At 35.6% G+C, this 27,977-nt stretch overlaps 1 protein-coding gene across 4 annotated transcripts in view; it reads left to right on the top strand.

Moving 5' to 3' along the window:
• Positions 1–27,977, top strand: part of prmt3 (protein arginine methyltransferase 3) — a 41,721-nt gene that overhangs the window by 7,270 nt on the left and 6,474 nt on the right. For all 4 annotated transcript variants that reach the window (XM_052602634.1, XM_052602632.1, XM_052602633.1 and 1 more), the window contains exons 10-14: positions 3,082–3,181; positions 12,523–12,601; positions 16,162–16,349; positions 19,053–19,139; positions 26,602–26,652. In XM_052602634.1, coding sequence (XP_052458594.1) covers positions 3,082–3,181; positions 12,523–12,601; positions 16,162–16,349; positions 19,053–19,139; positions 26,602–26,652 — 505 coding nt within the window. The remainder of the gene's footprint in view (positions 1–3,081; positions 3,182–12,522; positions 12,602–16,161; positions 16,350–19,052; positions 19,140–26,601; positions 26,653–27,977) is intronic.

Below are 27,977 nucleotides of genomic sequence, written 5' to 3'. Positions count from 1 at the left end.
TTATAGTTTTATATTTGCGTGAAATTATTCTTTTATTCATTAAATGTTAGTTTTTTCACAACATTTTATATGTATTGGTGATACATCAGTGGAATTTGCACAGAATACAAACAGAAAACAAAACATAAAAAAGTCTGTAATAATAAAATCTCCATACTCATCGGGAAGAAGGAGGCGGGAACCGGCGGACAATCAAAACATTTTAATAATTCAAAAATAAACACAAAACAGTGTACCAGCCCCTCACGGACGACTGGTGCGCAAAAAATAAAAAGCAAACATAAAAATATGGCCCAGGCCTGGTCCTCTCTCGTCCTTCACTATAGTCGCTCCAGTTTTATATCCTTCCATCTCCTACGTGGGACTCGAGACCGGCGGTGGGGTGCAGGTGTAGCTCATCTCCAATCACTACACCTGGCCTCACTCCTCGTTCCCACGCCTCTCGGCCCCGCCCCACTCGCCACAAAGTCATACAAATAAAAGTACTTTTTTGCCAATGCAGCATTCAACAACTAGGTTTTTTTTCTGCATTGTATGTAGTTTTCAAAACATTCTTAATAATGCTTCCAAGTCTATCAGAAGTCAATTTTATAGTTTGTTATATGTTAGCCATCGATACAACATCTAGCCATCATGTTGACACATCAGCAGAATTTGCAAAAACAATATGGAATGCATCATTGAAAGCCAAACAAAATCCATAAAAGTGTCAATGTCAAATATTCATTGACAATGCGTAATTGGCCTAAAAGGGGAAGTGTCAGTTTTGTCAACTGGCCTGAGAAACACTCTTGCACCAATCCCAGGCCGGCGAGCTCTATCATTATCCTGCAATCTCATCAAAAAACTAGTCCTCTTTCTATTTCTATTTGTCTCAGTGGTTGACTTCAATGTATTTACGGGCTTCAGTCACGTTCCTAAAGGCCTGCCATTTACATCCACCCAGTCGACTTCCAATCTCCCCTACTTCAATCCCGGCACAGGATCTCACACGCACACTAAACATACAAATGGTCTCCAGCCTGTCCTATCTGCTTCCTTTACGACCTATCTGCCCATAAAAATTACCTCATGTATCACCTCCGAGGGCACTTCCATTTCATCCAGAAGCAGAGATATAGTTTTATTTGTTGGAGTTGAGATGTGTTCACTACAGGTGGTGTCTCTGGGAGATTTTTTTGATTATGGTTATTGTTAATACAAAAGTGTGAGGAGTCGAAGCAGGCAGGAGGATGAAAGGAAAATGAAGTTTAATTTTACAGCTCGCTGGGCCGCTGTTGGGCCGAGGCCTACTTCGTGCCGCCTGAGCGTGTATGGGTTTTACAGAGGTGGTTTTCTGACCTGCATGATGCTTTATTCAGTTTTATAGAGATGTGAATTAAATTTTTTTAATTGAATGTTAAATATATACATCAAAAAACAATATTAAAGGAATTAAACACTTTGATAGCAATGCATGTACAATGGAGAGTTCTGCACAGACTTAAGCATTATTTACTTTTACATTGAATATTTAAGCACTTTACAGTGACTAAAATTTGTAAAAATCACAAGCAGTTTGTCATGATAGAGACAACCCGACAGAGTTTAGAGAGTAAACCAGTGTTGTGCGCTGTAAAAAAAAAAAAAATATATATATATATTTTTTTTCAAAGACACTTTCTCAGTTTTTCTGCTTCAATTGTTTGTACAATTTAAGAGCAAATTCAAAGTGTAATTGCAAAAAAAGTGTTTATTGCTTATGGAAACACCTTTGTTAAAAAAGATTGTGAATTGTAAATTAAACTTTTTTTTTTTTTTTTTTTTTTTTTTTTTTTTTTTTACAAGAACTTGCTACTTTCAGTCTCGTCTAAAAACTGTCATGTTTAATCAGTATGTGTCTCATTTCGTCGTTTCTTTGTGAAATTGACTAGCAATTTCTGAGTGCTAATTGTTTCAAAGTAAATCCTCCGGCAATTTTTTTTTCTACATTCTGGAATATTTAATACAGACTATTTCTGTAATGCAGGTGCATTGCAAAAATTTCATCTTGGACTTGTGTGAAATGTTGCCCCAGCTTTTTGTTCCATGAGTGTCTTTATTAATATCTTAAGAGCATTTATAGTAGAAAACCAGATAATCCTTGCACGGTCTCTACAATTTAGGTACTTATTCCCTAGATTACACCATTTAACACCAGTCATGGTAGTGATTTGGTGGATAATCCAGTCTGTCATCATCACTTCACACCTTAAATCCAATCATCAGTCCCAGAGGATCAATATACTTGGATCATATTCTCTAAACCAAGTACCATCCAGTGGAGGGAAGTATTAAAGTGTCCCAAATCCCTCTCCTCCTCCTCTTTCTCCCCCTTGTAGCTGACATTGTCCTCTAAATTAACCCAGTAATGAGATTAGTGTTTCCTAGCTCGGGACAGTCTGCTGAAGGAGGGGCAGATAGAGGGAGCGCTACAATGGGATTCTGGAAGAGTGTGATAGCGCGAAGGTGCAGAGATAAGGATCAGTTGGGCAGAAACGCACTCTGCAGGCTTGAGTAATGACTCTGTCCCTAGTAACATTAGCTGTCATGATAATGGAGTATTTAGAGAGATTGATGTTAAGGGTTACCGGTCAAAATGGGAGCGATCATTTAAATAAGGTGGGGGTGGGGGGTAGTTGTTCATGCACGTTTACACTCATACACACAAACACTCAGGTGAATGGTAGTTTGCTGACTCTTAGTGCAAAAGGTCTTGGGAGGAGGTGCTATCAAATTGGGACGTTAGTGTTGTTGTCCTGGTAAATCTTCTGTGGTGTGTGTAATTTGGATTAATTAGCAGATGTCTTTTTTTGAGGAGATTGAATCCAGGCCTAATGAGCGTAATTATCATTCATAGTCACAGCCGAGTTGTTTAAAACTAGTAACATGCATTTTATAATTTACGTTTTCCTTGCGGTTTTTTTTTTTATTCATTGGAACACTTGCGAAATAATGCATTTTGTATTCATTTCATTTCATTTAGTTAATATAATCAAAAACATCTACTATTGCTATTTAAATGTTAGATAAAATGTTTATTTGAATGTATTCTTTCCCTAGATCAAATAAACTTGAAGACACCATCACACTGATCAAGGGCAGAATAGAAGAAATTGACCTTCCTGTGGAAAAAGTGGACATCATCATTTCAGAGTGGATGGTGAGTGGATGCTTTTTGTGCATTTTTCAGTTTGTAAATATTAAAATGCTTTCCCGAGAGAATAAAAATGCATTATACAAGGAATGCACTGCTCATTGAAGCAAAATGGCTAGCTTTGCCTTTATAAATCTGCATTTACAACAATTATAGTTGGGGTTGACCCAAAATTAGACATTAAGGAGTTGGATGTGTCAGTGTTTTTTCTTTCTGCCCAGTCATTTATTTCCCTTTTTCAAAACCTGCCCTGGTGTTGGAAAATGAAAAAGATGTAATGATTTATTGTTGATTGATAAATGATACATTGCAGGCATAATCCAGAATGGCATAGCTTTCATGCTCATTAAAGAAGCCAGGCATCACTCCTCATTTATTTAGATATGACTGACCATGAGTATGAGAAGCAAAACTTTAAGAGACAAACATTAAAGGAATAGTTCACCCCAAAATGTAAATTTGCTGAAGATTTACTCGCCTTAAGGCCATCCTAGATGTAAATGAGTAGGTTTTTTTGTCATATCAGATTTGGAGAAATGAAGCTTTACATCACTTGCTCACCAATGCATCATCTGCAGTGAATGGGTGCCGTCAGAATGAGTCCAAATAGCGATAAAAGTTTCACAATAACCCACAAGTATTGTGATGAAGTGAAAAGCTGTGTGTTTTTAATAAACAAATCCATAATTAAGTTATTTTTTTATTTTTTTTTACTTCAATCCGCTGCTTTTGGTTAAAATACCAAAGATTCCTTTTTCTAAAATATTGCTTTCTCCAGTGAAAAAGCCATTTCATCTGAATCGGGAGAGAAATATGCACAGATCAAGTACTGTTTACAAGCAAAAACATTAAAAAAACAGGTTTCTCCACTTGTGTGAACAACCTAACAAGCGCTTTTGAAAATAAAATAAATACATAAATGCTATCAATGTGAATAATATTTAATCGTAAAACCGATAGTTCTGGGTCTTAAAGGGATAGTTCATCCAAACATGAAAAATCTGTCATCATTTACTCACCCTCATGTTGTTTCAAACCTGTATGACTTTACATACCATTGACTTCCATTGTACGAAAAAAAAAGATTGAAATTTCTAAAATTATCTTCATTTATACTCCACTGATTAAATAAATTTTTTTCAGGTTTGAATCAACCTGAGGGTGAGGAAATTATGATAGCATATTCATTTTTTGGTGGACTGTCCCTTTAAATCTGATATCAAACACTGCTCATCCATTGTAAAATAGCCAGTGTACCAGCCAGTACATCAGTTAAATTCTACATTGTTATTCAAATTCTTAGTTGGCTGAAGAATTGTTTATTGGGATTATACATAGTGATAAATATATTAAAACTGGTGCCTTATATCGTATTCCTATTGCTGCTGCTTGAAAATGAGGAGGTTTCGTGCTGTGCTTGATTCCCTTTATAATAGTGTTAAAATGACTGTAATGCATGGCGTCTTGTGGATAATTGCTTTGATTTCTATCCTGGCAAGACAGAGAAATTGGTATTATGGATTTGACAGTGAGAAAGGCTATAAAAGCTTGTATTGCGCTGCACTCCTTGTTGAAGTTTCCTTAATTTGTAGTCCGGTAGGAAAGGGGAAAAGTAGGTCATAACTCGAGCCACCTAGCCACAGGCTGAAAAAAAGGACATTGGAGAATTATTCTCTAAATTTGGAAACTTCCAGAATGCCCCATGCGAATTCAACCTGCATGTGAATTTCTGCTGTCGCTGAGGTTTTTTTTATCGCTTGCAGGTTAATTGTGAAATAATAAATGTTTTTTATTTTGTCCCCTTTTATTTGCATGATGGGGCTATAATTCAACAAACTCAGTGCCTGAGGCATCGGTGAACGTGTGAATGATTTTACAGTATGTTTGCATGTGTGCCTGCTATGCTTCTGACAAAGTAGCTTGAGATTTGGGTCTCTGGAGCACATTATTTTACGATTACAACTCTGGCTTGCTAAATGGTGTAAAAATCCTGCCCTTCATCACCTGTGCAATGTCGTCCATTTCATTCTGAAAACGTCTGAAGTGTTTGTGCATTGCCACCGTTTCCTTGTGAAGGCAGGGGAGCATACAGCCAGCTTCTGAAAATCATTTCTCAAAATGTTATGGAACAATAGTTTTACAATTACCTTCTTGCACAGAGCTGTAGGAGACACATGTCCACAGAAAAGAGCAGTCACCCTGGTCCACCACCTCCGATATCTAACTTTGACGTGCTTGTCAATCCAAAGAGATTAGATGCTGATTCTGGTCAAATGGTTGTGAGTAAAGTATTGCTGTACATTGATCCATAAAAGCTTCCATAATAAACCATAAAAGTAAGGTACAAGATAAGCAATGAAAAATTAGGTGGAGGATTTACCTTGCAACAGTTTTCACTAAGAAATTGTGAGTAAATTTCGCAAATAATTACAAAGAAATACATATATGTGTGTGTGTATATATATATATATATATATATATATATATGTACTACATTGCATTCAACAGATAACGACTGTTTAAAAGTGCACTGTGGATGATTTTTGGAGTAAACGTAAAAAAATTTTTTTGCTTTGTCTTATTGACCATGTTAAACCTACAATATATTTTTTCAGGATCTTTTATATTTGAGTCATTTATTGCATTTTTTTTTTTAATTCAGCACCTAGCTTCTAGGGAAAGTTTTCATTTTTCTCTATTTTTTTTATTTTATTTGTTATTTTAGATCTCATTTTATTGTAATTGAGATACTTTTACAATTTTTTTATGAATATTTAGAATTTGTTTTTACTTTTAGATTTTTCATTTTTTTATGTAATTTTAAACAAAGTTTTAATTATTTTGTTCTGTTTTTTTGTCTGTGATATATCTTTGTTTTTTGTAAATATTTTTATTAGTACATCATACTAAACCACTGTAAATGATGAGAAATATTGCTTTGGCAATATCTGAAAACAAGTTAATGTTTTTTAATATTTTGTTTTATTTTATGTAAAGAAAAGTTTTATGTTTTATTATTGTTTTAGTTGTTGTCTAAGTTAACTATAATAAACCTGCAGAAGAGGAATCATTTGCTTCAGATATCTACTGAATATGAGTTTTATGGTGGCTGATTTTAAACATTCAGCAAATCAGCAAGATTTTATGTAGCTTCACCATAACCAGAAAGAAAAAGCAGACCATAAATATTGTGATCATAAAGATCCTGACGCCTTCAAAAGTGCCTTTTGTAGCAACACTGAGAATGCAACACTGTGTGCAATCACTTTTCCAGTTAAATGTTACAGTTAATGAACAGAATAGTGTGGGAATTGACTCTTGGAAACTGACATTTGTGCACCTGTTGTCCAAAATGTCTCATCTGCTTTATTTTCTGTCTTGAGTGTCAGAGAAAGTTTTTCCCAGGTAGTTGACTTTCCTACTTTTCGGCTGTCTTGAGTTTGGATGTGTACGTGTAAGCACGAGAACGAATCGATAAATCAGAGGGGGTAATTTTCAGAACGCCGAGATGTTTGTCTGGCAGGGAGAGACGGGTCTGAGCCGCTGTAATGTCATTTCATAACTCACCAATTGATCTGTAATTTAACTCCCATCAAAACAAACAGACTGGATTAGATTAAGGGGCAAAAATAAAGAGTGGGATGGTTTCTGTCACTGGCTATGTGGAGGAGAGAAGAAGTGAATTAGAAGAAGGCCAAATAAAGGTTGTCACAGGATGATCCATCACATCATGCTATGGCTTTTCAGTCCTCGGTTACACCTAAGAGGCGAAACGATTGGGCAGTTGAGGGAAGCTTTAAGATGTTTTACAGTTCTTGAAATATTCTTACAAAATAGCTAAAAAGATCTTCTTGATGACTGTTGCCTGATGTTAACAGGACTCCTTATTAAAGGGATAGTTCACCCAAAAATGTAAATCCTTTCACTAGTATTTGTCTATCCAACCCCATATAACTTTTTACTTGTAGAACACTAAAGGAGAAGTTTTGAAGAATGTCTGAGCTGCTTTTTTCATACAGTGAATGTTGATTGGGATTAGGACTGTACGACACAAAAAACATTTAAAATGAATAAAAAAATATTCCATAGTACTTCTGCCATATATTATAAACATTTAAAAAAAAGTTACATTCATTCAGTGTGTGTGTGTGTGTGTGTGTGTGTGTGTGTGTATGTGTGTGTGTATATATATATATATATATATATATATATATATATATATATATATATATATATATGTATAATATGTCATTTAAAATTGAAATTAAAAAATACAATTTTTAAAAATTAACTTGAAATAAAATGAATACAAATGTAAAATATGAAAAATAAACACCTAATAAAAGCACGAAAATTACTTTGTTTTATGTACACACGCATAGAATATTAATGCTAATAGAATACACAAACATAATATGATAGAACATTATTGTTAACATTCTTTATTTGTGCAGCAAGTTGTAGTTTACTTCACTTTGGGCATATATTGTGTGTTTGCAGCAAGCCAGATATCATACATATAAGCAGATAAAGGAAACGACTGATATGTGTCCTTCAGTGATGGGGGCAAAGGTCGTGTGTAGATGCCTTCTAAATTCTCCGCCATTAGTTAAAGATCAGGGCTGGAGGACGAAGGTGTGCAGACATTGAGCTATCACCACAGTGCCCTCGAGCAAGCCGCTTAACCCCAGGCTGCTCCAGGAGGATCGTTCCTGTAATAAGCTCATGATGGTGTACTGTAGAGCAGCTTTCGTGTGAAAGTCATGGAAATGAATAAAACAAGCCCTGCTCCAAAAAAGACAGTTCTGTCATTATTTACTCACACTCATGCCATCCAAACCTTACTTCTTTCTTTCCTCTGTGGAACATAAAATAAGATATTGGCTGTGTTTTTTGTCCATACAATAAAAAAGTCAATGGGATACATTATTTCAATTGTTAGTAAGAGAGCTTATAAGTGCTTATTAGTCAAAAGTTTTTGAAAATCTTGCGCGTACCTCTGGGAAATGTAGAAGCAAAGGAAGCAAAGTTTCCTTACTTTAGCAAAGGAAAACCAGTCTCCTCTTGGCTTATGTCAAAATACTCCGATGTTTTTCTTTACAAACAGCTTTAGTGAAGGAAAGAACAGAACTACAATCCCATGAAACTGCAAATGATAATTAAATTAAAAATATGGTTAAATTTAAACATATGATCATATATATATATAGCTGTCTGTCTGTCTATCTAAATAAATAATGAAAAAAGATGGCTTCAACAAAAACCTATACCATTGACTGCCAGAACCTGACTGTTGCGCAGATTTGTAAATGCATGGAGGTGAATAAACATTACTCAACTCCGATGTGGTAGACTGCAGATTGTGTTGTACAAACTTTACCTTGCTCAACAGATGTTTACATCATCCCTGCATCCTAAATGAATGTTTATATAGATAAACGTTTATGTCACTATTTATCTGCAGTTAAAGTTAACATAGAAGTTTGAACTTTCAACTCAAGGTTTGATATGAACTGTTTTGATATTTATACCTTTGGGAAACAATGAGCTGCTGTGTGTGGTGATGGTCAAGTTGAATTAATGGCAGATCCCATCTTGGGCCTTATTATCTCTTGATAGCAGTCTTACTTGTCGCAGAAGAGGACAGCTGCAATCATTCACTCCGTCCACAGCCTACAGCTGCCTGCGACACACACACACACACACACACACACACACACACACATACATACTCATACTCTGACTTACCCAGACGTGCTTGCTGTTTGAACAATATGTATTCAGTACAGAGAAATTTTTGTTTTTTATGAGGAAAATTGCAAAGAAAACCCGCTCTTTGAGAAATAGGATTCTTCATTTCCTGATGTTCTCAGATTTTGACTCCATCATAGTTTCCCTTTTCTTCTGTGTTACACCATGAAACATTTAAATTGTGTAACCCACAGTGTTTTCCTGGATTTGTCACCGATCAACAAAGAAGCTCTCAAGCATCCATTGTCCTTCTAAAATTAATTGTGGAAACGTGGGGCTTGCCTCATTTGAATACGCATGTACAATATGGAACATTTACTACTCGTCTGTATTCATATGCAAATCAGGCTCTGACACACTCGATCCACACTGAGCAAACAGTTTTGCCCCTAGAGTTTTGATTTATTCCACAAACTATGCTTTATTAACAATAGCGTTTAGTGTATGTTATGGTCATTTATCTTAATGTCTTTTAATTGTTGCCTGCAAACAACACATCGTTAGATGGAGAAGTAGAAACTTTTTAATGAAGCACAGACTGTTAGGTTTATTCATCTTGTGCTGTCTGTACTCTTCAAGCTGAACCGAGCTGATATGATTTTTCAATAAGCATCAACAAGATTGCATATTTTGCTAATTTGGTATGCTCCAATATTATTATCATGTTATACATGATAACTGATAAATGAGCAATATTATGATGATAAACTGATGATTTTCAGCTGAATGCGCACTGCTATGCTGTCATTAATCCGACATGATTTTTAAGGGACAGTGTTATTTATGAGAAAATGTCCTTCTCGGGTTAATCCTAAAAAAGTACTTATTTCTAATAAAATACTGTTCTTTTGAACTTTCTATTGATGAAAGATTCCTGAATTGATGAAAGTACAAAGTTTCCTCAAAAATATTAAGGCAGGACAACAACAACAACGTTTCTAACATTGATGGTAAGGTTGATGTATATTTTTTTAAGTCAAATTTATATATTTTTTGTGTGATATGGTCTCATCATTTCCTGTAATGTCTCTCCAAGTCTGTCTCAGTGGAGAAAAGGTTAAACATAGCAGGGAAATTATTAAGATGTTAGTATTTATTTACTGTATATTGCATTAGTATGCAGACATTAAGTTCATTATACCGTGTAGTTTGAACCATTTATGTGTTTAGTGTTTCTGGCCTTGGATTTTTTTTGGGGGAGGGGGGATTGAGTGAGTGAGTGAGGTTGATATTGTTGAACTGTAATTGAGAGGATTGTTGGCTGAAAGCTCATGACGTTAGCGGAGGTTAAAAACTGCTGATGCCAGGTGTTTATAGAGCAGAGATGACCAATCTGTGCCATACTAACACTATTCTACGATGTTCACAAAAAAAAGAAGACAACCAAATGTTCTTAAACAGAACCTAGACTTCATTAACATGTTTAAATTATGTTTTTGATGTTGTAAGAGAAGCAATTTTTTGCAGTCATCCTCACATTTAATCTATTGCAATGTGAACTGTAATTATATTACATTTAATGAATTCTCCGCTCCAAATCTAAATGGAAAATAAGTAGTGTTCATTTATGTGTGTGTGTGTGTGTGTGTGTGTGTGTGTTTATGGGGTAATTCGTTTAATGTGCATGAATGCTGCTGTCCAATTTTCATTAGCATTTAATTAGTTGCATTCATGTAATTCTGCCCTAGCTCCACATGGCTTAATGAATCGATCTGCATTTTGGCCAGATTCGTTCATTAATGTTGCAGTGACTCTCTTTACCACCAGTGTGTGTTATTGGATCTTCTCTCTTTGGGATTTTACCTAGTTATGCACAGGTAATGTGCCTGTGAATACTTACATTTTGCTTGGACTAGAAGTTGTGGGATGTCAGCTTACAGAAGTATTCTAAAAAATAAAAAAATAAAACTTTCAGAAAGAAGTGTTTAGACTATATTTCAGGAAACAATGGATCCACACACCATGAAAGAGGCAAGCGATTGCTCTGATTAATTCTTTAGCTAATAATAAATGATTAAATGCTTGGTGGGAGAAATTATTTTTATTTATAAGATTACATTACACACCAGTGTTGGGGTGCTACTAAAGGCAGAGATTTTTTTCACTACTTTTTTTTTTTCAATATTTTAAAAGAAACTTCTTTCAAAACAGTGTAGCTTTTCAACTTTTATTTAATGAGTAATTGTGTAGCACGTTAAAATGTTACAGTAATGTTTTTAATGTCACATTGCGTTCCCAGCAACATTTACTGCTGGTATACAAACTTATTTTACGGCTCTTATTATAGATTATACATGTATAGTTACATTATTCTAGTACAGTAGCCTGATAGACAGACTGATGGATGATAGACAGATAGATAGACAGGCAGACAGATAGGTGATAGATAGATAGTTTAAAAAGTATTTTTAGTCTCTAAAGCTCAAGGTTGCATTTATTTGATCAAAATAGAATATTATCATTTGATTATAATAATTTGATTTTCTAGTTTAAAATGTCAAAAAAATTATTCCTGTGATGCAGATTTTTATACCTTTTTTTTATCGTTTTATAAATAGTTCAAAAGGCCTTACTGTCATTTTTGATTATTTAATGCATCCTTGCTGAATAAAGTAATAAATTCTTATATATATATAAAAGAAAAAAAAAAACTTGCTGACCCCAATATTTTTAATGGTAGTGTGTATATATGCACACATCTCTCTCTCTCTCTCTCTCTCTCTCTCTCTCTCCTCTCTCTCTCTCTCTCTCTCTCTCTCTCTCGCCCTCTCTCTCTCTCTCCCTCTCTCTCTCTCTCTCTCTCTCTCTCTCTCTCTCTTCCTCTCTGTCTCTCTCTCTTTACTGCAGTGGAGGCAGCCGGCTGTGAAATTGGGTTCTAAATTACACCATGGACAAGCTTAGCCATCACTCTAATGCTAAGTCTGTTTAAAACCGACCCAGAGAGATCCAGTGCGAGTCACAGCTTGGCTTTTGAGGATGCTGGTCCAGTTGACCTAAGCCTATGAGCACAGAAGTGCCTATGTGACTTTTTACAACTGAATGAGAGGAAAATGTCTGTAAATCAGCAAATGCCTTTATAATTACAATTAGTGCTTTGTTAAATATCTAAATATTATTATATGGTTGTAACTTACCTTATTATTTGTAAATCTCTTTTTTTTCAGTATGCTAGAACTAAATGTCTAAAGTAAAGTGTTTCATGCACCTATCTTTTCACACTTGATATGCCACACCTGTGAGGTGGATGGATTATCTTGGCAAAGAAGTGCTCACTTACAGATCTGTGAACTATATTTGAGAGAAATAGGCCTTTTGTGTGCATAGAAAAAGTCTTAGATCTTTGAGTTCAGCTCATGAAAAATGGAGGCCAAAACAAAAGTGTTGCGTTTAGAATTTTGTTCAGTGTATGTATATACATACACACGGACACAAATATTAGGTTTGTAGATTTGATTCAAGTCAAGCATTACATTTTAAAATGCACTAAGATGTGCTTCAATGTCATAATATTATATGAACCTGAATGTGATATCTGGCATTCTGTATGTGTATCTTCACATATTAAAGAGTTTTACCCCAATTTTGTCATTTTCTAGGGCTACTTCCTGCTGTTTGAGTCGATGCTGGATTCTGTGCTGTACGCTAGGGATAAGTACCTCGCAGACGATGGTTTGGGTGAGTCATGTGCATGTTTCAGCTTTTTAAACTTCTCGTTATGAGATTAAGGGTATCTGAGAGCTCCTTGGCCAGACCTACCAATTGTTTTAGTTTTTTTTACTGATGGGGCACAGTGAGCCCATCCCTCCCATCCGTAGTTTACAGAATAATGCTCTGCATGTTTTCCAGGTGTTCTCTCTTATCTCACACCCTGCATGCTGCTTTGCCTTTTACTACATATTGATTTGCGTCAATAAAACATAAATTAAACCAACTGCTGAATAACTAAACCGTCCTTGAGCACTCACCTTCTAGATACCAGAAAACGAACATATTTTTCTTTCATTGTTCGGGAAACTAAAGTTCGCCGAAGGTCGTGGACACTGTGGAAGTGGATGTTAAACATTCTGCAAGTGTATTGTGGCTCTGTGTCATTTTCTTGTCCACTGTGGAGGTTTAAGTGAACAGATGCTGGGGAGTTACTTGGTACGCAGCACTGTGCACATGCTGACTGGATCAATTATAACTTCAATATAATCCTGACACAGGAGATGTTACACTCTCCTGATCTTTATGACATCATAGGATTGAGGATACGTAGGGTTTGGAATTTAACTGCTCTGGTTATGATAATGATTCTACGTGATGACTCCAGTCTCTGTTTTATTCTATTAACGGTTCTTTTTGTACTTTTCAAGGAACTCTAAATAATTAATAACTAGTGTGTATTTAAATATGTAGATATATGTTTTTATTTGATCAATTTATTTGATTAATGTTACAATGTAAAATAGCTGTTTTCTGTTTTAATGTATTTTAAAATATAATATAGTCCAGCGTCAAATAATCCTTCAGAAATCATTTTAATATGCTGATTTGCTGCTCAAGAAACATTTCATTTTATTGTTATGCAGCACAAATCTTTTCAGCATTTACATTTTTGTGGAAACCATGATACAAATTATTATTATTTTTTTTATCTGTAATATAAATCTTTAGTCATAGTATACATGGCTTTACTGTCACTTTTGATCAATTTAATGCATCCTTGCTGAATAAAAGTATACATTTCTTTACAGAAAAGGAAACATTTTGAGGATTAAAAGCCATTTTGACATTTGTTCAAAAGTGACCTGTAGTAGTCACTCATTTGTGTATCAGACCACATTGATCTCACTGCATTATATCATTGGGTGGATTTACATATCAACAAAAGTTTATTTCTATATAATTAAAGGTATTTTATGTAACTATTTTTAACTAATAACAATACTTACATAATATTTACTAAATATATTTATAGTGTAATTTGAAAATATATTTTTATTTAAAATTATAATATTCTTTATGTATTATAAATTTCATTTAAAGTATTTAAACTATTTCAAGTATTTCCAAAGTATTTTAAAACTATTGTCACTTATTTAAAAAAAAAAAAAAAAAAAAAGTCAGCTGCCACCACAAGAAACTGCATATGAGACTATCCTGAGTAAGCGTATTTCCGATTTAAGTTGGAAATTTAAGAAAAAAAAAATTATCCATTTGCTTTATTTACGTCACAGCAATGAACTATTTATACTTCATAGATGTATTTGGTATTAGGGGGAGGGATATCATTCTAGTGGGTGTTTTATTGGTCAAATATATATAAGCCAAAAACGGGAGAGGCACAGGCTGAATGGTCCAGTGAGGCAGTGCGTTTCTATTTTTCAGCTCAGTCGGAAAGCCTGAAGCCATGTATAACTGGTGTGAAGCAGATTGATATAATCATGTGGCAGGTCTGCACTGTGTCAGATCAACATTACTTACCCCTGCCACTATAACCTCATTTCTCCCTCTCTCTTCTTTCATCTCTCCTTTATACCTCATATTATTAACCTTTCTCTTCATCCGAAACGTGGACTGCGCTTTCGCTCTCTCATCACTAGATGCTTTTTTTTTTTCCACCCCCTGTTCCCACTGCCCTCTTCACGGCTGCCCTCAAGAGGAGCTGGAGGGGGGTGCTTGACAAACGGGCCATGAGCACCGAGTCGAGAAGGACGCAGATGTCAAAGCTATGAATCTTGGGACACTGCCTCCCCCTCGTCCCTCTTCTCTCTCTCTCTCTCTCTCTCCCTAGTCTCCGCTCCCCACTCAGGTGTGGGACGGTCCCGTGTAGCACCCAATCAGCGCTCACCTGCGTCTCCCAAGACAATCACTCAAAGCTCTACTAATCAGAGAAAATGAGGTGACAAATCCACTCCAGGTGTGTACGTGTGTGGTTTTTCACCCTATGTGACACTCACGGGGTCATAGCGAAGGTTTTAAGGAACAGGCTGGAGGCTATAACTCACCAGTCAAGATCCTGTCACAAAGGAGACGAGATTTTGATGGCACACACTTTATTATGGTCTGTGAGCGTGAATGTGCACCCTTAACCCTTGATTAAAGGTCAGACGAAGTTGGTGAGATATAGTCCAACATGGATTTCTCTCTCTTGGAGCTCGTCTAGAACAGAGTTGATGGTACTGATGGTCTGATCTGAACAGCAGCTCAGCAGCTTCGAGTTTGTGTCTCAAACGAAACAGACATTAAGAACTGATGAATGCAGAGTTTTTACGATTATGACCATCAGCTGAATTTAGAGTTTTTTGCCAGAAGCATGTGGCTGGTAACCATTAACATCATCACACAGGGACATTTGCGAGTACTGGAAACGACTGAAACATTGCTGAAAGAGACAGTCGAGGCTGTGGTTTACCATTTGATGATCGATGTGCCCATTATAGCACATTTGTGTAAAGGATGAGGTCTAATATGCCCACACAGTGACCAGCGTCTCTTATGCTGTAGCTATCAATTACATTAAACCACACTTTTTGTAAAAACTAGTCATATTTTTTATCCTTGTTGTTCTGCTTTGGCTTTTCTTGAAATGGTCTTTGGTTTGGTTGGCTTTTTATCTGTGTGTTTAGAACACATTTACAGTTAAATTGTACTTAAAGTGGTTTGATCAGTGCATTAATCTTCCTTATGCCTTGTCATAATTGTGGTGCATTCAAACTGCTGTTTCCAAATAGTTTTGGATGCCTCCTTTTGCCATCTTGATTCATTCCAGTGAGTTTGTTTAAGCATTCAGAGCTGGTATATTTAACGACAACAAGTTAATATGCAGTCAAAGTTTACAAATGTAGGACATTTAATTGGAGTCATTTCGAGTTTAATGGACTCGAACCAGCATCCCTGGGAGCAGAATGGCCCAGATATGTCTGGATCATATGAGCCAACCACTGCACCAGAGATCTGAAAAGCTGCACATAAATCTTATAATGGATGTGACATGGCTTAGTGGTTGAAGTTGTGGACCGGTAAGCCAAAGGTTGTGGGTTCAAAGCCCAGAAGGTGCGACTCAGGAGCTCAATTCAGGATGGCTGTGGTAAAATATGTACTGCGAGTCACTTTGGATGTGAAAGTGTCTGTTAAATGAAACATTTTCTTGTCATGTGATGTATTGACTGGTGAGGGTTTCGTTTGACTGTACATATTTCAGATGTTAGCCCTGTCTTTTGCTTACTTTCATGTATCATCTTTCTTCTCAGTCTATCCAGACCGCTGCAACATCAGCCTGGCGGCAGTGGGGGACACTCAGAAACACAGTGACCGCATTGCATTCTGGGACGATGTGTATGGCTTCGAGATGAGGTGTATGAAGAAGGCTGTGATACCAGAGGCGGTCGTGGAGGTGTTGAAGCCTGAGACGGTCATTTCAGAGCCTGCAGTGATTAAGGTAAGGGGGGAAACTGTATTGGGGTCTTTCTAGAAAAGTCTGAAAGGAATTATCAGCGAAATGATTGGTTAAGTCTGAATGTCCCCTTGGGGATCAATGAAGTGTGGCATCTATCAAGATTTAAAAGTGTGTCTTCGGGTAAAACATACTGTCTTTTGTGTTTCTGAGGTTCCTCAAGTTGAATTCGATAAAACTGTGGTAAATCAATATGTAAATTTGTATCTTCATTTTAAATAATATCACAGTATAGTAGTCTAGATGGATTGGGCTCCATACACTCTCCTTTAAAAAAAAAGAAATGAATGCTTTAATGTCACAATTTAAATCATTGTGAATTAAAGACATTTATTTAGATTTTAAATAAATACTATTCTTTTGAACTTTCTATTCATTGAAGAATCTGGAATACAAATTTTTCACAGTTTCCATAAAAATATTAAGCCAGATCATTTTTTTCAACATTGATAATAATAAAATGTTTCCTGAGTACCAAATGCATGCTAAAATGATTTCTGAAGGGACATGTGACAATGAAGAATGAAGTAAATTCAGCTTTGCCATCAAAGGAATAAATTACATTTTAAAATATATTCAAATAGTAAACAGCTTTTTTTAATCGTTATTATATTCCCCAATGTAACTGTTTTTAATTATTTCTTTATCAAATAAATGCAGCCTTGGTGAGCAACCAGACATTTTTCAAAAGTGTTTTTTAAAAAAGTGGTGATTTGTGATTTATACTCTGGTGCTTTCATTTTTGGGTGAAATATCCTTACACACTTAACTCATCTTTTACTAATCCCCTCATTTTAACTATATAATGGCTTCTGTCTTATTGGATTTGGTACAAATCATTAGATCACCTGAATCCCTAATTAATTGAGTCTGGGCTGGACAGAAAGCCAATTTCCTGTGTTGTTGCCTTGTTTTGAGACTGCGAGAGGAAGGGAAAGAACGAAAGGTAGGATCAAGGCAGAAGATGAAGAGAAGGGAGTGACAGATCATGAGAGAGTGAGAGAGACGTGAGAGAACAAGTAAAGCTTCATGGAGACTGTCTGTGACAGAATGGCTAATTTATTCTAATCCTTGTTTAACGTCCTCTTTAGTAAACTTCATTACTTACCACTGCCATGGCCTTGGGTCCACTTACAAACTTTTTTTAATGCTTTTAAAGGAGTTTTTACTTAAACCTGCTAGTGTCATCTTACAAAAGTTTTGTTAAAAAAATATTTAAGTGAAAGATGTCACGAATGATTCAGAATACTGTGAAATGCACACTTATAAAGAGAGCTTCTGTATACTAGCATTGGGAAGTGTGATAAAATAGTAGATCCATATTGACTACATTGAACACAGTGTAATTTTTTTTATTTTTTTTTTATTTCCAGTATACCTTTTCTTATCAGAAAAACTGACACATTTTTGACCAATATCCATATGTTCAAACATGGGAAGTAAATTTAATTGTATTCCCTGACTTTGATCATAAAATGGGTCAAACTTAAGCCATAATGAAAATTCAATGCCCAAATCAATCTTTTCCTGTCTGTGCAGAAACATTGCACATCTTTCTTCAATTATCTCACTGATCCACCCCAATAACAGCATTTAATGGTGGTCAGAGTTCTATTAAAATAACACACTCTAGCATGGAATTCTATTAGAACCTTTAATGACATCTCTTCCGCTTAAACTCGTCACATTCACTGCTTTATTATATTTAATGTTTTTATTTTTTAATCACATTATCATGCAGATTTTAAATGACATTATTTAATAATACTTTTTTTCATATTAATTAAACAAAAGTTAATGTCTGAACATGTCTTGAATGTCTTGAACAGATCTTGACATACATGTTTAACTCTCTTTTGGAACACACTTTTCCTTGTTTGTTGTGCTCACATTCATTCGCTTTAAGGAGTAGCTCTCCCAAAAATGAAAATTTGCGCGTCCTCAGGCCAGCCAAGATGTAAATGAGTTTGTTTCTTCATTAGAACAGATTTGGAGAAATTTTGCATTACATCACTTGCTCAACAGTGGGTCCTCTGCAGTGAATGGGTGCCGTCAGAATGAAAGTCAAAACAGCTGATAAATCCACACAACTCCAGTCCATGTTTGTAAAGACAAATCCATCAAGATGTTTCATGCTTTGAAAAAGTCATATTGTATAATCAAGAGAGAAATATGCCCAGATCAAGCACTGTTTACAAGCAAAAACAGTCCAAACCAGTTCTAAACAAGTACTGTATGTTGTTGGATTTTAATGTAAGAGGACAAAGGGGATAGACATTTTTACTGGAGGAATTATTATTATTCATTTTAGATTGATTGAATTTTTACAAACATGCAGCTTTTCACTGCAAAGTGTTAATTGATGGAGTCGTGATCTGTTTGGACTCTCATTCTGACGGCACCTATTCACTGCAAAGGATCCGTTGGTGAGCAAGTGATGTAATGCTGCATATCTCCAAATCGTTCCGATTGAGAAACAAAATCTTAGGATGGCCTGAGGGTGGGTACATTTTCAGCAAATCTTCATTTTTGGGTAAATTGTTCCTTGAAGTTGAAACACTATAATACAAAAAGTTATTAACACCTTAAGACAAAGTTGACATTATGGTTTCTTTGTTATATAAAATGGAATGGCATGGCCGTAATATTTTTATGTGACAGATATATTTTTTGTGACCCCCTCTCTAGACTGTTGACTGTGGCACTGTGAGGGTGTCTGAGCTAGAGTTCACTGTAGACTTCAGCCTGAAGATAACGGCCTGCACCTTCTGTACAGTGAGTAGATCCAACTTCCAACACACACACACAAAACCCATTTACCAACAAACTCACAAACAAACCGTGATTATTGCAATCAAGGTTGCCAGGTGTGAAGATTAATTAGGAATGGGAAGATGGATTGGCCCTTTGATTGTCTGGTATGGGTGAGGGAGCTCAGACACCAGTCTGGTTTGATGGACAGACAGGTGAAGGTAACGGCAGACAGTGAAAAGTTTCCTTTAATTACTTCATGGCATAAGTTCAACCAAAGATCTCCAAGTGTAAGATCAAATAGAGTTAAAGAGCATTGCAGGAATATTCTACTCAATCTTATGTCATTCTAGTCCTGTTAAAAAAATAAAGGTACATTTTGAAAAATAGTCATGCAGCTCTTGTCTCTTTGAATAGCTACCATTGTGGCCATGTTTGTCAAGCTCCAGAAAGGACATAAAGCTTTCATAAAAGTAGATTGTATGACTTCTGACAAATGACAAAAGTTTGCATTAAACTGTTCAAAAGTATGGAGCCCCACAAATGACATGCAAGAAAAAATAGTAGGCTAAAGCGTGTGCATGATTTATCTGACAGTGAACATGAATTTATCCTGCCATTGCTTCCTGTTTCACAGAAATATAAATAGGGGGGAAAACAAAGCCCAAATGCCCTTAATCATCCATCACAATTAGAAAAACCAAAGAATATATTTCTGGTGTGTAGCAACAGATAATTGAGCTTCACAAATTAGGGAAGTGGCTTTAGGAAAAGAGCTAGAGCAGTGACAATTCCCATTTCCACCATCAGGGCAATAATTAAGAATTTCAAATTAACAGAAAATGTTATGAAACTGCCTGGAAGAGGATGTGTGTCTAGGTCAGTTTGAGTGGATAAAGACTCTCCAAGGACCACAGCTGCAGAATAGCAGAAAATAGTTGAGGCTCGGGGTCAGAAAACCTTAAAAAAAAAAAAAAAATTGTCAAACATCACCTACATCACCAAATGTTGCTTGGAAGGTTTTCAAGAAAAGATCTCCTACCTAATCCAAAAACAAACTCCAGCATATTATTTTTTCAGACACGACTGGAACTTCTAATGGGACTTGCTTCTATGATCAGATGAAACTAAAAAAAAAGAGCGCTTTAGCAGCAAACACTCACAGGTTTGGTGAACACAGGGTTAAAAAGTACCCCATGTGTACAATGAAATATTCTCCTGTATTTTTAATGTTGTGGGCCTATATTTCTGCTGGAGGTCCTGGACATCTTGTTTAGACACATGGCATCTTTGATTTTATGAAATACCAACAGATAAAAAATCTAAAAGTGACTGACTCTGTTAGAAATCTTATAATGGGCCGTGTTTGGATAATCCGAACACAAACCTCAAAAACAACACAAAAATGGGTCACTGGGCACAAAACCAAGCTTCTTTTTTTTTTTTTAAATAAAAGATCAAAAGGATTAACAAAAGGGTCATTTGTACTATTTCTGTGGTGCTTTTTGGCTTTAGTGGATTTAGTGCATTCTTGAGAGTTTCTTCTTTTTTGTGCTTCATTAAAAAGTAACATCATACAGGTTTAAAACAGCATGAGTAAATTCATTTCTGCGTGAACAATTCCTTTCAAGACAATACGATCCTTTTTTCTAGCTTTATTGTTTGCAAGGTCACCATTCTTGTCAGGTGTATTTTCTATCGAGAGAAGGTACGTGTGTGTATTTGTCAGTAAAAGAGTGAGACTTGGTGAGAGACGGAACAAAAAAACAACTGAAATTTCAAATGCAATTTTTCTGTCTCCCAGTTTTGTCCAAGCATTATTGTTCCTGCTTCTTTGTTATGACTTTTATAGATTAATCAATACTTTATTATTATCTCCCATCCCCTCTCTCATTTACTCTGGATTTAATGGAATTTGTAAACATCATCTCATTTTTCTGCTGCTCTCCAGTAATGGAAAACCATATCCCGATTTCCTCCCCTTTTAAAAACTTCTATTTTTAGATATTAGGCAGGTACAAGCAATTTGCAGATTTTTAATATCCTTGAAATTTAATGAGGAAAATTCCATTTATAGTCATAGATGGGATTCAGTACCCTACTTTGCACTGCTTTGTCATGTAATTATGGAAGCACCCCAAAAATGAAGGGAAAATGCTGTCGTCCCCATGATTGAGTGCATGGACTTATTCTCCTGCTGACAGTCCATTCATCACATCAGGCTGCCTAACCTTGCATTAAATGAACAGCGCTACCCTGCGCTCTCGTGCTCGGCCGGTGGAAGACAAATAACGCTCGCTCTTACAGTTGCACTGGTCCTCGGCTCCCGTTGTCCAGAGAGACTGAAGTCTCTCTCTCTCTCTCTTGCTTTCTCTTTCACCTCCTTCTAGAAAAAAAAGTGTCACTCCTAAATGTGTCAGATTCATTTAGATAAATTACTAACTGTTGGATATTTCACAATAACTGTTTTTACTGTAAACTCTTTTACCGTTTACTGTAAATGCAGACTTAGTGAGCATAAGAGAATTCATTCAAAAACATTAAAAAAATTTACCGACCCCAAACTTTTGAACTGGTGGTATATATTCTAAGTCCTTTGAAACCACATGACAGCGTTGTGTCGATAGTCACTGAAATTCATCTTCATTGTAGAACACAATTGTCAATTCTGCTTAATTGAGCTGGTGCAATGCAGTCATTTGACATAAGCCAAACCCAGTGCCTTTTGCCTTTAAAATGGTAATTTGGACTGTTTCTGTGGTGCTTTTTGGCTTTGTTAGATCTCGAACAGCCTTTGTTGTGGGAAGCAGAGCAGCATGAACATTCTTAAGAGTTGTTTCTATAATGCTTTAGAAAACATTTTTGCTAGAAAAGCGCAGCTAACATTGAGGGCCTAGAGGTTGTATATTAGTTATAAAATGTTCATGGCACGTCTAGTGCACTGCAGTTGAAGCACATCTGAAGATGGTTTTGCGTAATGTTTGCGTCAGTGGTGATTTGCCCTAAGGGCACTCTGTTACATCAAGCTGTGACAAGAACAATACTGATAATGATCATACAGTGTGTGGGGGAAAATAAAGAGGGATACTGCTTGTTTTCTACTTATTTGTAAAATGTCAGCGCAGACAAAGCGAGAAGTTAGTTATAAGGACTCGAAGTACTAGTAGTAATTAGCAAGTCCGAATTACTTTTAAAAATGTGTTTAACTTATAATTGGAAGTTATGATAGGATGTTTAGATGGTGCAAGAGTACTTTTCAGATTAATCCTCTTTTGATGTACTTTTGAACTTTCTATTCAAGAAGTATCACATTTTACACAAAATCATAAGCAGCACAACTGATTTTAATATGGATAAAAGTTTCTCGAGCACAAAATCAGCATATTAGAATGATTTCTGAAGGATTATGTGACACTGAAGACTGAAGTAATGACTGCTGAAAGTTCATCTTTGCCAAAACAGGAATAAATTACATTTTAAAAATATATTAGAGTAGAAATAATTTAAATCATTTATAAAATAATTTAGCAAATGCTTTCATTTTAAGTAACTATTAAGCTCTGAATCTAATCAAGATTATTTTTTACTTTCTTGTAATAAAAAATGCCCTAAGGTAATCATAAATTGGTTACTGTGTATGCATGGTAATTTATCAGCAGGGAAAGTAAAGTTTTCACTGCAAGCTATTCTTACTGTATTTGTCTACTGGCATGATAAAACATCCAAGCCAACTTATTTTCACAGATCTGTATGTAGAGTGCTTAAATTTTTATGAGAGAAATGTGTGAGAAAGATTTTGGGAGAAAGATTCTGATACGTTTTGGAAAACTTTTCTACAGTGGCTATAAAATCAAGTTAACCGTGTCATTGCCATACCAAGTGACACATGTTTTGCCTTGTAATGTGCTCATGGGCAGTCGTGGCCTTATGGTTAGGGAGTTTGTGGGTTTAAGTCTCATTGTCTGAGGTGAGACCTTTGAGCAAGGCACTGAATCCCCAACTGCTCACTCAATTATTCTGTTAAATGAATGAATGTTTTTCTGTGTGAGGGAGACTAATAATTACTTTAATGTGAGGCTTTTTTTAATAATCCTAGTCCCAGCAGAGTCAAACTAGAGCTGTGATTTCAGTCGTGTACAAACCCAAGCTGTTCTTGGTGTCACATCATTGTTGATTTGACCAGGCTGGAGGAAGGAATTGCATTTGCCCAAATGCCCATATGGCTAATCCAGTCTTGGATTTTACAGTAGGTCTACATTTCACCTCTGTTTTAGTTCAAATGTTTTTATTATACATTTTTAGATCAGAAATTGTAAATGTGGGTCATATAGCACCATATAACCAGTGGTTCTTCCATTGTTCATTAACACCGTTGAATATAATGGCAGGCTTTTTGTACAAATTACCTGAAATAGCACAATGTTATTTTTAGTTGTTTTTTTAAGAAGTGTCCTAGAAGAGGATCAAGAAAGCCTATATTTGTTCTGTTTTAACTAATGATAGGGTACCACTGTTCTTCAGCATTTCTGCATCACTCTGTACTCCAGTTCACTTTGAGTGTTCCTGCAGTAATGTCCTTCCCCTCTAATTAAACCCTGTGTATTTGCTTCCAGTGCGGCGGAACGTCAAACTCTGAGGGAAAAGCAGAATAACAGGAACGGGAGTTTCGTTGGCACTGGTGTGAGATGTGCACAGAATAAGGGGAGATGCCGGGTGGAGAAGGAGGGGGTTAGAGAGCTCGAGGTGGTCGAGTGTGACGCCTCGCATGCGTGAATAAACCCCATCAAAAGCACATTAGCTCTCCCTCCTCCGCAGCTCGCCGCATAATTGTATCTGGCTGCACCACGCTCTGCTCCGACATGATAGCGCTGGAAAGGGCTTGATGATGAATTGCTCCCCGTTGGTGTTAGCGATGATGATAATTATTAATTTTCCCCCGACCTGTTCTCCAGGTAGACTCGTGCGCCGCCTCCTGGGCCGGGTAACAGCTCGCGCGCATCACTTACCCCCGACATTTCCCGGGTGTGAAGGCTGAACACTTTGATGAGAATAAAAAGCCTCCGTTTTCAACATTTGTCCCCTTGCCCCCCATGCAACTCAGGCTTTTGTGTCCTCTTTTGTCGGGTCCATGATTCTGTTGACATTTTTGGGCAGTTTGTACTGACAAAAATGATGAACCCATTTAAAGAAAAACGTTTGGAGATTTTTGTTTTAGATAACTGACTCTTAGATTTATGAGAAATATAAGGCAACAATTATACATCACTTGCTATTTTATAACAATTATGATTAATTATATAAAATTATGAGAAGATTATAGTTTATTTTTTTAATAGAGCAGTAGTGAATTAAAATATATATTGGTTATATTAAAATATAACCATATAGTAATAATTGATTATAATCCTTAAATTAATCATTTGTATTAATTTTTTTAAAAGGACAAACAACTACTAAAAAGTAAATAACATACTGTATATATAAAATATAAAAAAAATAAAATTACTGTATTTATAAACTATGTATAAAATATACAATATATATATATATATATATATATATATATATATATATATATATATATATATATATATATATATATATATATATAAAATAATAATGTTAACTTCCACTGTTTTGCATTTCTAATTTTTAATACTGTTTTGTAAAATTGCTTATTGTAAACCAAGCCCATATGAAGGAATCACGCCGAAGAGAAGTTGTTTGTGGACGTGGTGCTAAACCCTTGATTATGTTGCTGTGGCTTTGTCCTCTTAAAGCTATTTTAACAGAAGAAGAGGAGGATTAATAGTTAGGTGCTCTGCTTCTGTTTGTAGGGGAGGGAGAGAGAAACACGGGCATTAAGCCAGAGCTATATATCTCCCCACAAGGTCCCGGGGATACTTCAGGCAGAATGGCTCACATTATCACTGCAGTGTCCCCTGGGAGTTCACAGGGTGACTGCGCTCTGTTTTCTCTCTCTCTCTCTCTCTGTGTGTGTGTGTGTGTGTGTATCCATCTGTGAGAAGGTGTGCACAGCTCAGCCATTCATTCCGGGATATCCTCCTCAATTCACATCTTTCATGACTAAATAAATACTTAAAAAATATAAATTACTTATTTCAAGTGAATTGATGTGATTTGCTATTTGTTATTGCGAACAGTTGCATATGAGAAATATTGTACTTGGAAGCAATGTGAGTCATCAAAAGAGAACGTTTTCTTCAATGTTTGTCTACAATCCATCTTATTTATGAGCTTTTGTCATCAGTTACAACAAAGTTCATCTCTGGTGTGCCAAATGACTCGCAAATCCACTCTTCCTAATGAATCCAATAAGCAATTAGACCTGATTTGGTAATTATTGCTCCACATAATGTCTGATAACGTTCATTACAAACTGTAATTACACTGACCTGACTTTTTTTATTTTTATTTCTGTCACATCTTCAGCGACGTTTCTTGATCTCAACTGTCATTTCCAATACAAAGTGATCCCCTTGGATTTGAGAATTGTGTTAGATTTGTATAATACAATGCAGATTCTGCATTTATTTACCAAAGCAGCCAGAGACAGAAAATCGATTTATAATTAAACCTAATGGAGCAACTTTAAAATAATGCATGGTTTCATAAGTTCTTTTAAGAGCTTTTTATTTTATATTATTTATTTAGTTTTATTTTATTTAATGCAAAGGGATGCTTTATAAACAATATTTAATTTGGAAGGTGTCAAGTAAATGGCTGATTTATTTTATTTTTATTTTTATTTTTATTTTTTTTATATATATATTTTAAAAAATCTAAATGTATAAATTTAATTTATTTTTTTTATAATTTTTTCGATTTTTATTAAAACATTTTCAGAAGAGTGAAAGCTAATAATACTCCCAGTTTGGTTTAAAGAAAAGAGAAACTCCAGTAAACATCTTACTTAAAAGAAAAGCAAAGGGGGTGACTAAATTTTTTTCTATTGTTGTCTTGCTTACCTCTCTCTTCATGCCCCGTTTTCTCTTTATCGGTGTCTTCTCTCTCTCTCTTTCTCTTCTCATTGATTGCGCTCTTTGTGTGAGCGAGCAGACCCTCGTGTTGTCAGCTGCGTCAGGATTAAAAGCTATTAGTTCTGCATCATTGCCACTACAAGTATGCTCCTGAGATTGATAGAGTTGCTCTACTGTCATCGGGGGCAGGTTGGGACAAAAAAGGGGAGTTTTCATTTCCATAATATTGTGCATTTTATACTTTGTGTGTATTTACACAGAAAACAAACAAAGGATTATTATTATTCATCACTAGACTCTTAATATATATATATATTTTATCTTTATTTATATGGAGCATTTCCACAACACTGTGCTTTTTTTAAAATCACTTGTCAACATGTCTCTCTTTACCCTGTTTTGCTAATTATTTCCTGCTGGCTAGAACACGTGTGAGCGTTTACCAGAATGTCATGTTCTAACCTCTCTCTCATATTTCATTCCAGGCCATCGTGGGCTATTTTGACATTTTCTTCGACAAGAGCTGCGGAAACAAGGTAAGCAATAGTGCTGTGCTGTTTAACAGCGAACAATTGCGGTCACGCCTTGCCGTCTTTTAGGCCCGAGGCAATCGCAATGCAATCGTCAGCCTCTCAAACCTAAATGCTGAAATAAGCATTTGCCTTCCTCCAGTGACCAACTGGAACAGGCAATGAAATAAGATAAAACCCTTCAGCCACTGAGAGAGCAATCGTGTGCTGGGTTCTGATAATGGGAATTTAAGCAGGAGAATGTGGAGGGGTCTTGTGTCTTTTGTCCCGTTTTGGATGTTTGAACACAGCATCAGAGTTTGTTTTAATGATCTGGTGGATAACCACATCAGTTATGTTTGCTTTGAACTTGATTTGGTTTAAAGGAGAAGTTGGTTTGTTTTCTGACCTGGGAAATTTATTTTTGCATTTTATTTTAGCTCATTTTCTGTCTCTTGTCATCTTCATTCCGGTTTACCATTAGTGGTAATCACAGATAATTTTGTTATCGTCAGGCCTTGAAGATTATAGATAAGGTCACAGTATGTTTTCCCATTTCTCTCAAGTTTCCCTAATTTTCCCTCTGTTGTCACCTTGAATTTTTTTTTTTAGGCCTGTATGTATGGAAGCTTATTTTTGTTATTCCGGAATAAAAAATAAAAAAGGTAATTCTTTCTTTTTTTTTTCACAATTGCGTGTTTTTGCATAATCGCGAGTTATAAAATCATACCTGCAATTTTACATCACACATGCAGATGTTTTTTTCTCTGAATTCTAACTTTACATCTTGTAATTCTTTTTTTTTTTTTTTTTTTTATAATCTAACAATTCCGACATTTTCTTGCAGTTGCGAGTTTATATTTCACTAAACGGACTAATTTCAGAACTCTGAGTTTGACTCACAATTTAGATTTTTTTCTAACACATCATTTCTGACACAGAATAAAAAGTTTAAAAGGTAATAGTTACTTTGTAACTCACAATTCTGACTTTTATATATACGTTAATATCCCACAATTTTGAGTTTATGTATCTTGCAATTGCGAGAGGAACAAATCTTGATTGTGAGGAAAAAGTCGCAATTAGCTTTTTTCTTTTTTATTCCATGGCAGAAACAAGGTTCCATATAGATGCAACATCACACAAAAGCAAGCGGTTTTAGTTAGTGGTGACTTTCAAAAGGGCAGACAAGTTTATCACCAGTAATCGATTTATTCTGCAACCAAAGGTGTCCGATAATTAGGGGCTTACTGGGATGAAGTGAGTATTAATTGGTCATGTGATCTCATCTTGGCGTTCACCCTCCTTATGTGTTTGATTTTTACGTGTAAATCTTTTGAAATGTAAAAAAA

The sequence above is a fragment of the Carassius gibelio genome, chromosome A7, assembly GCF_023724105.1.
Source record: "Carassius gibelio isolate Cgi1373 ecotype wild population from Czech Republic chromosome A7, carGib1.2-hapl.c, whole genome shotgun sequence".
Lineage (NCBI taxonomy): Eukaryota > Metazoa > Chordata > Actinopteri > Cypriniformes > Cyprinidae > Carassius > Carassius gibelio.
Note: the sequence above shows the minus strand (reverse complement) of the source record. Positions and strands in the feature narration are given on the sequence as shown.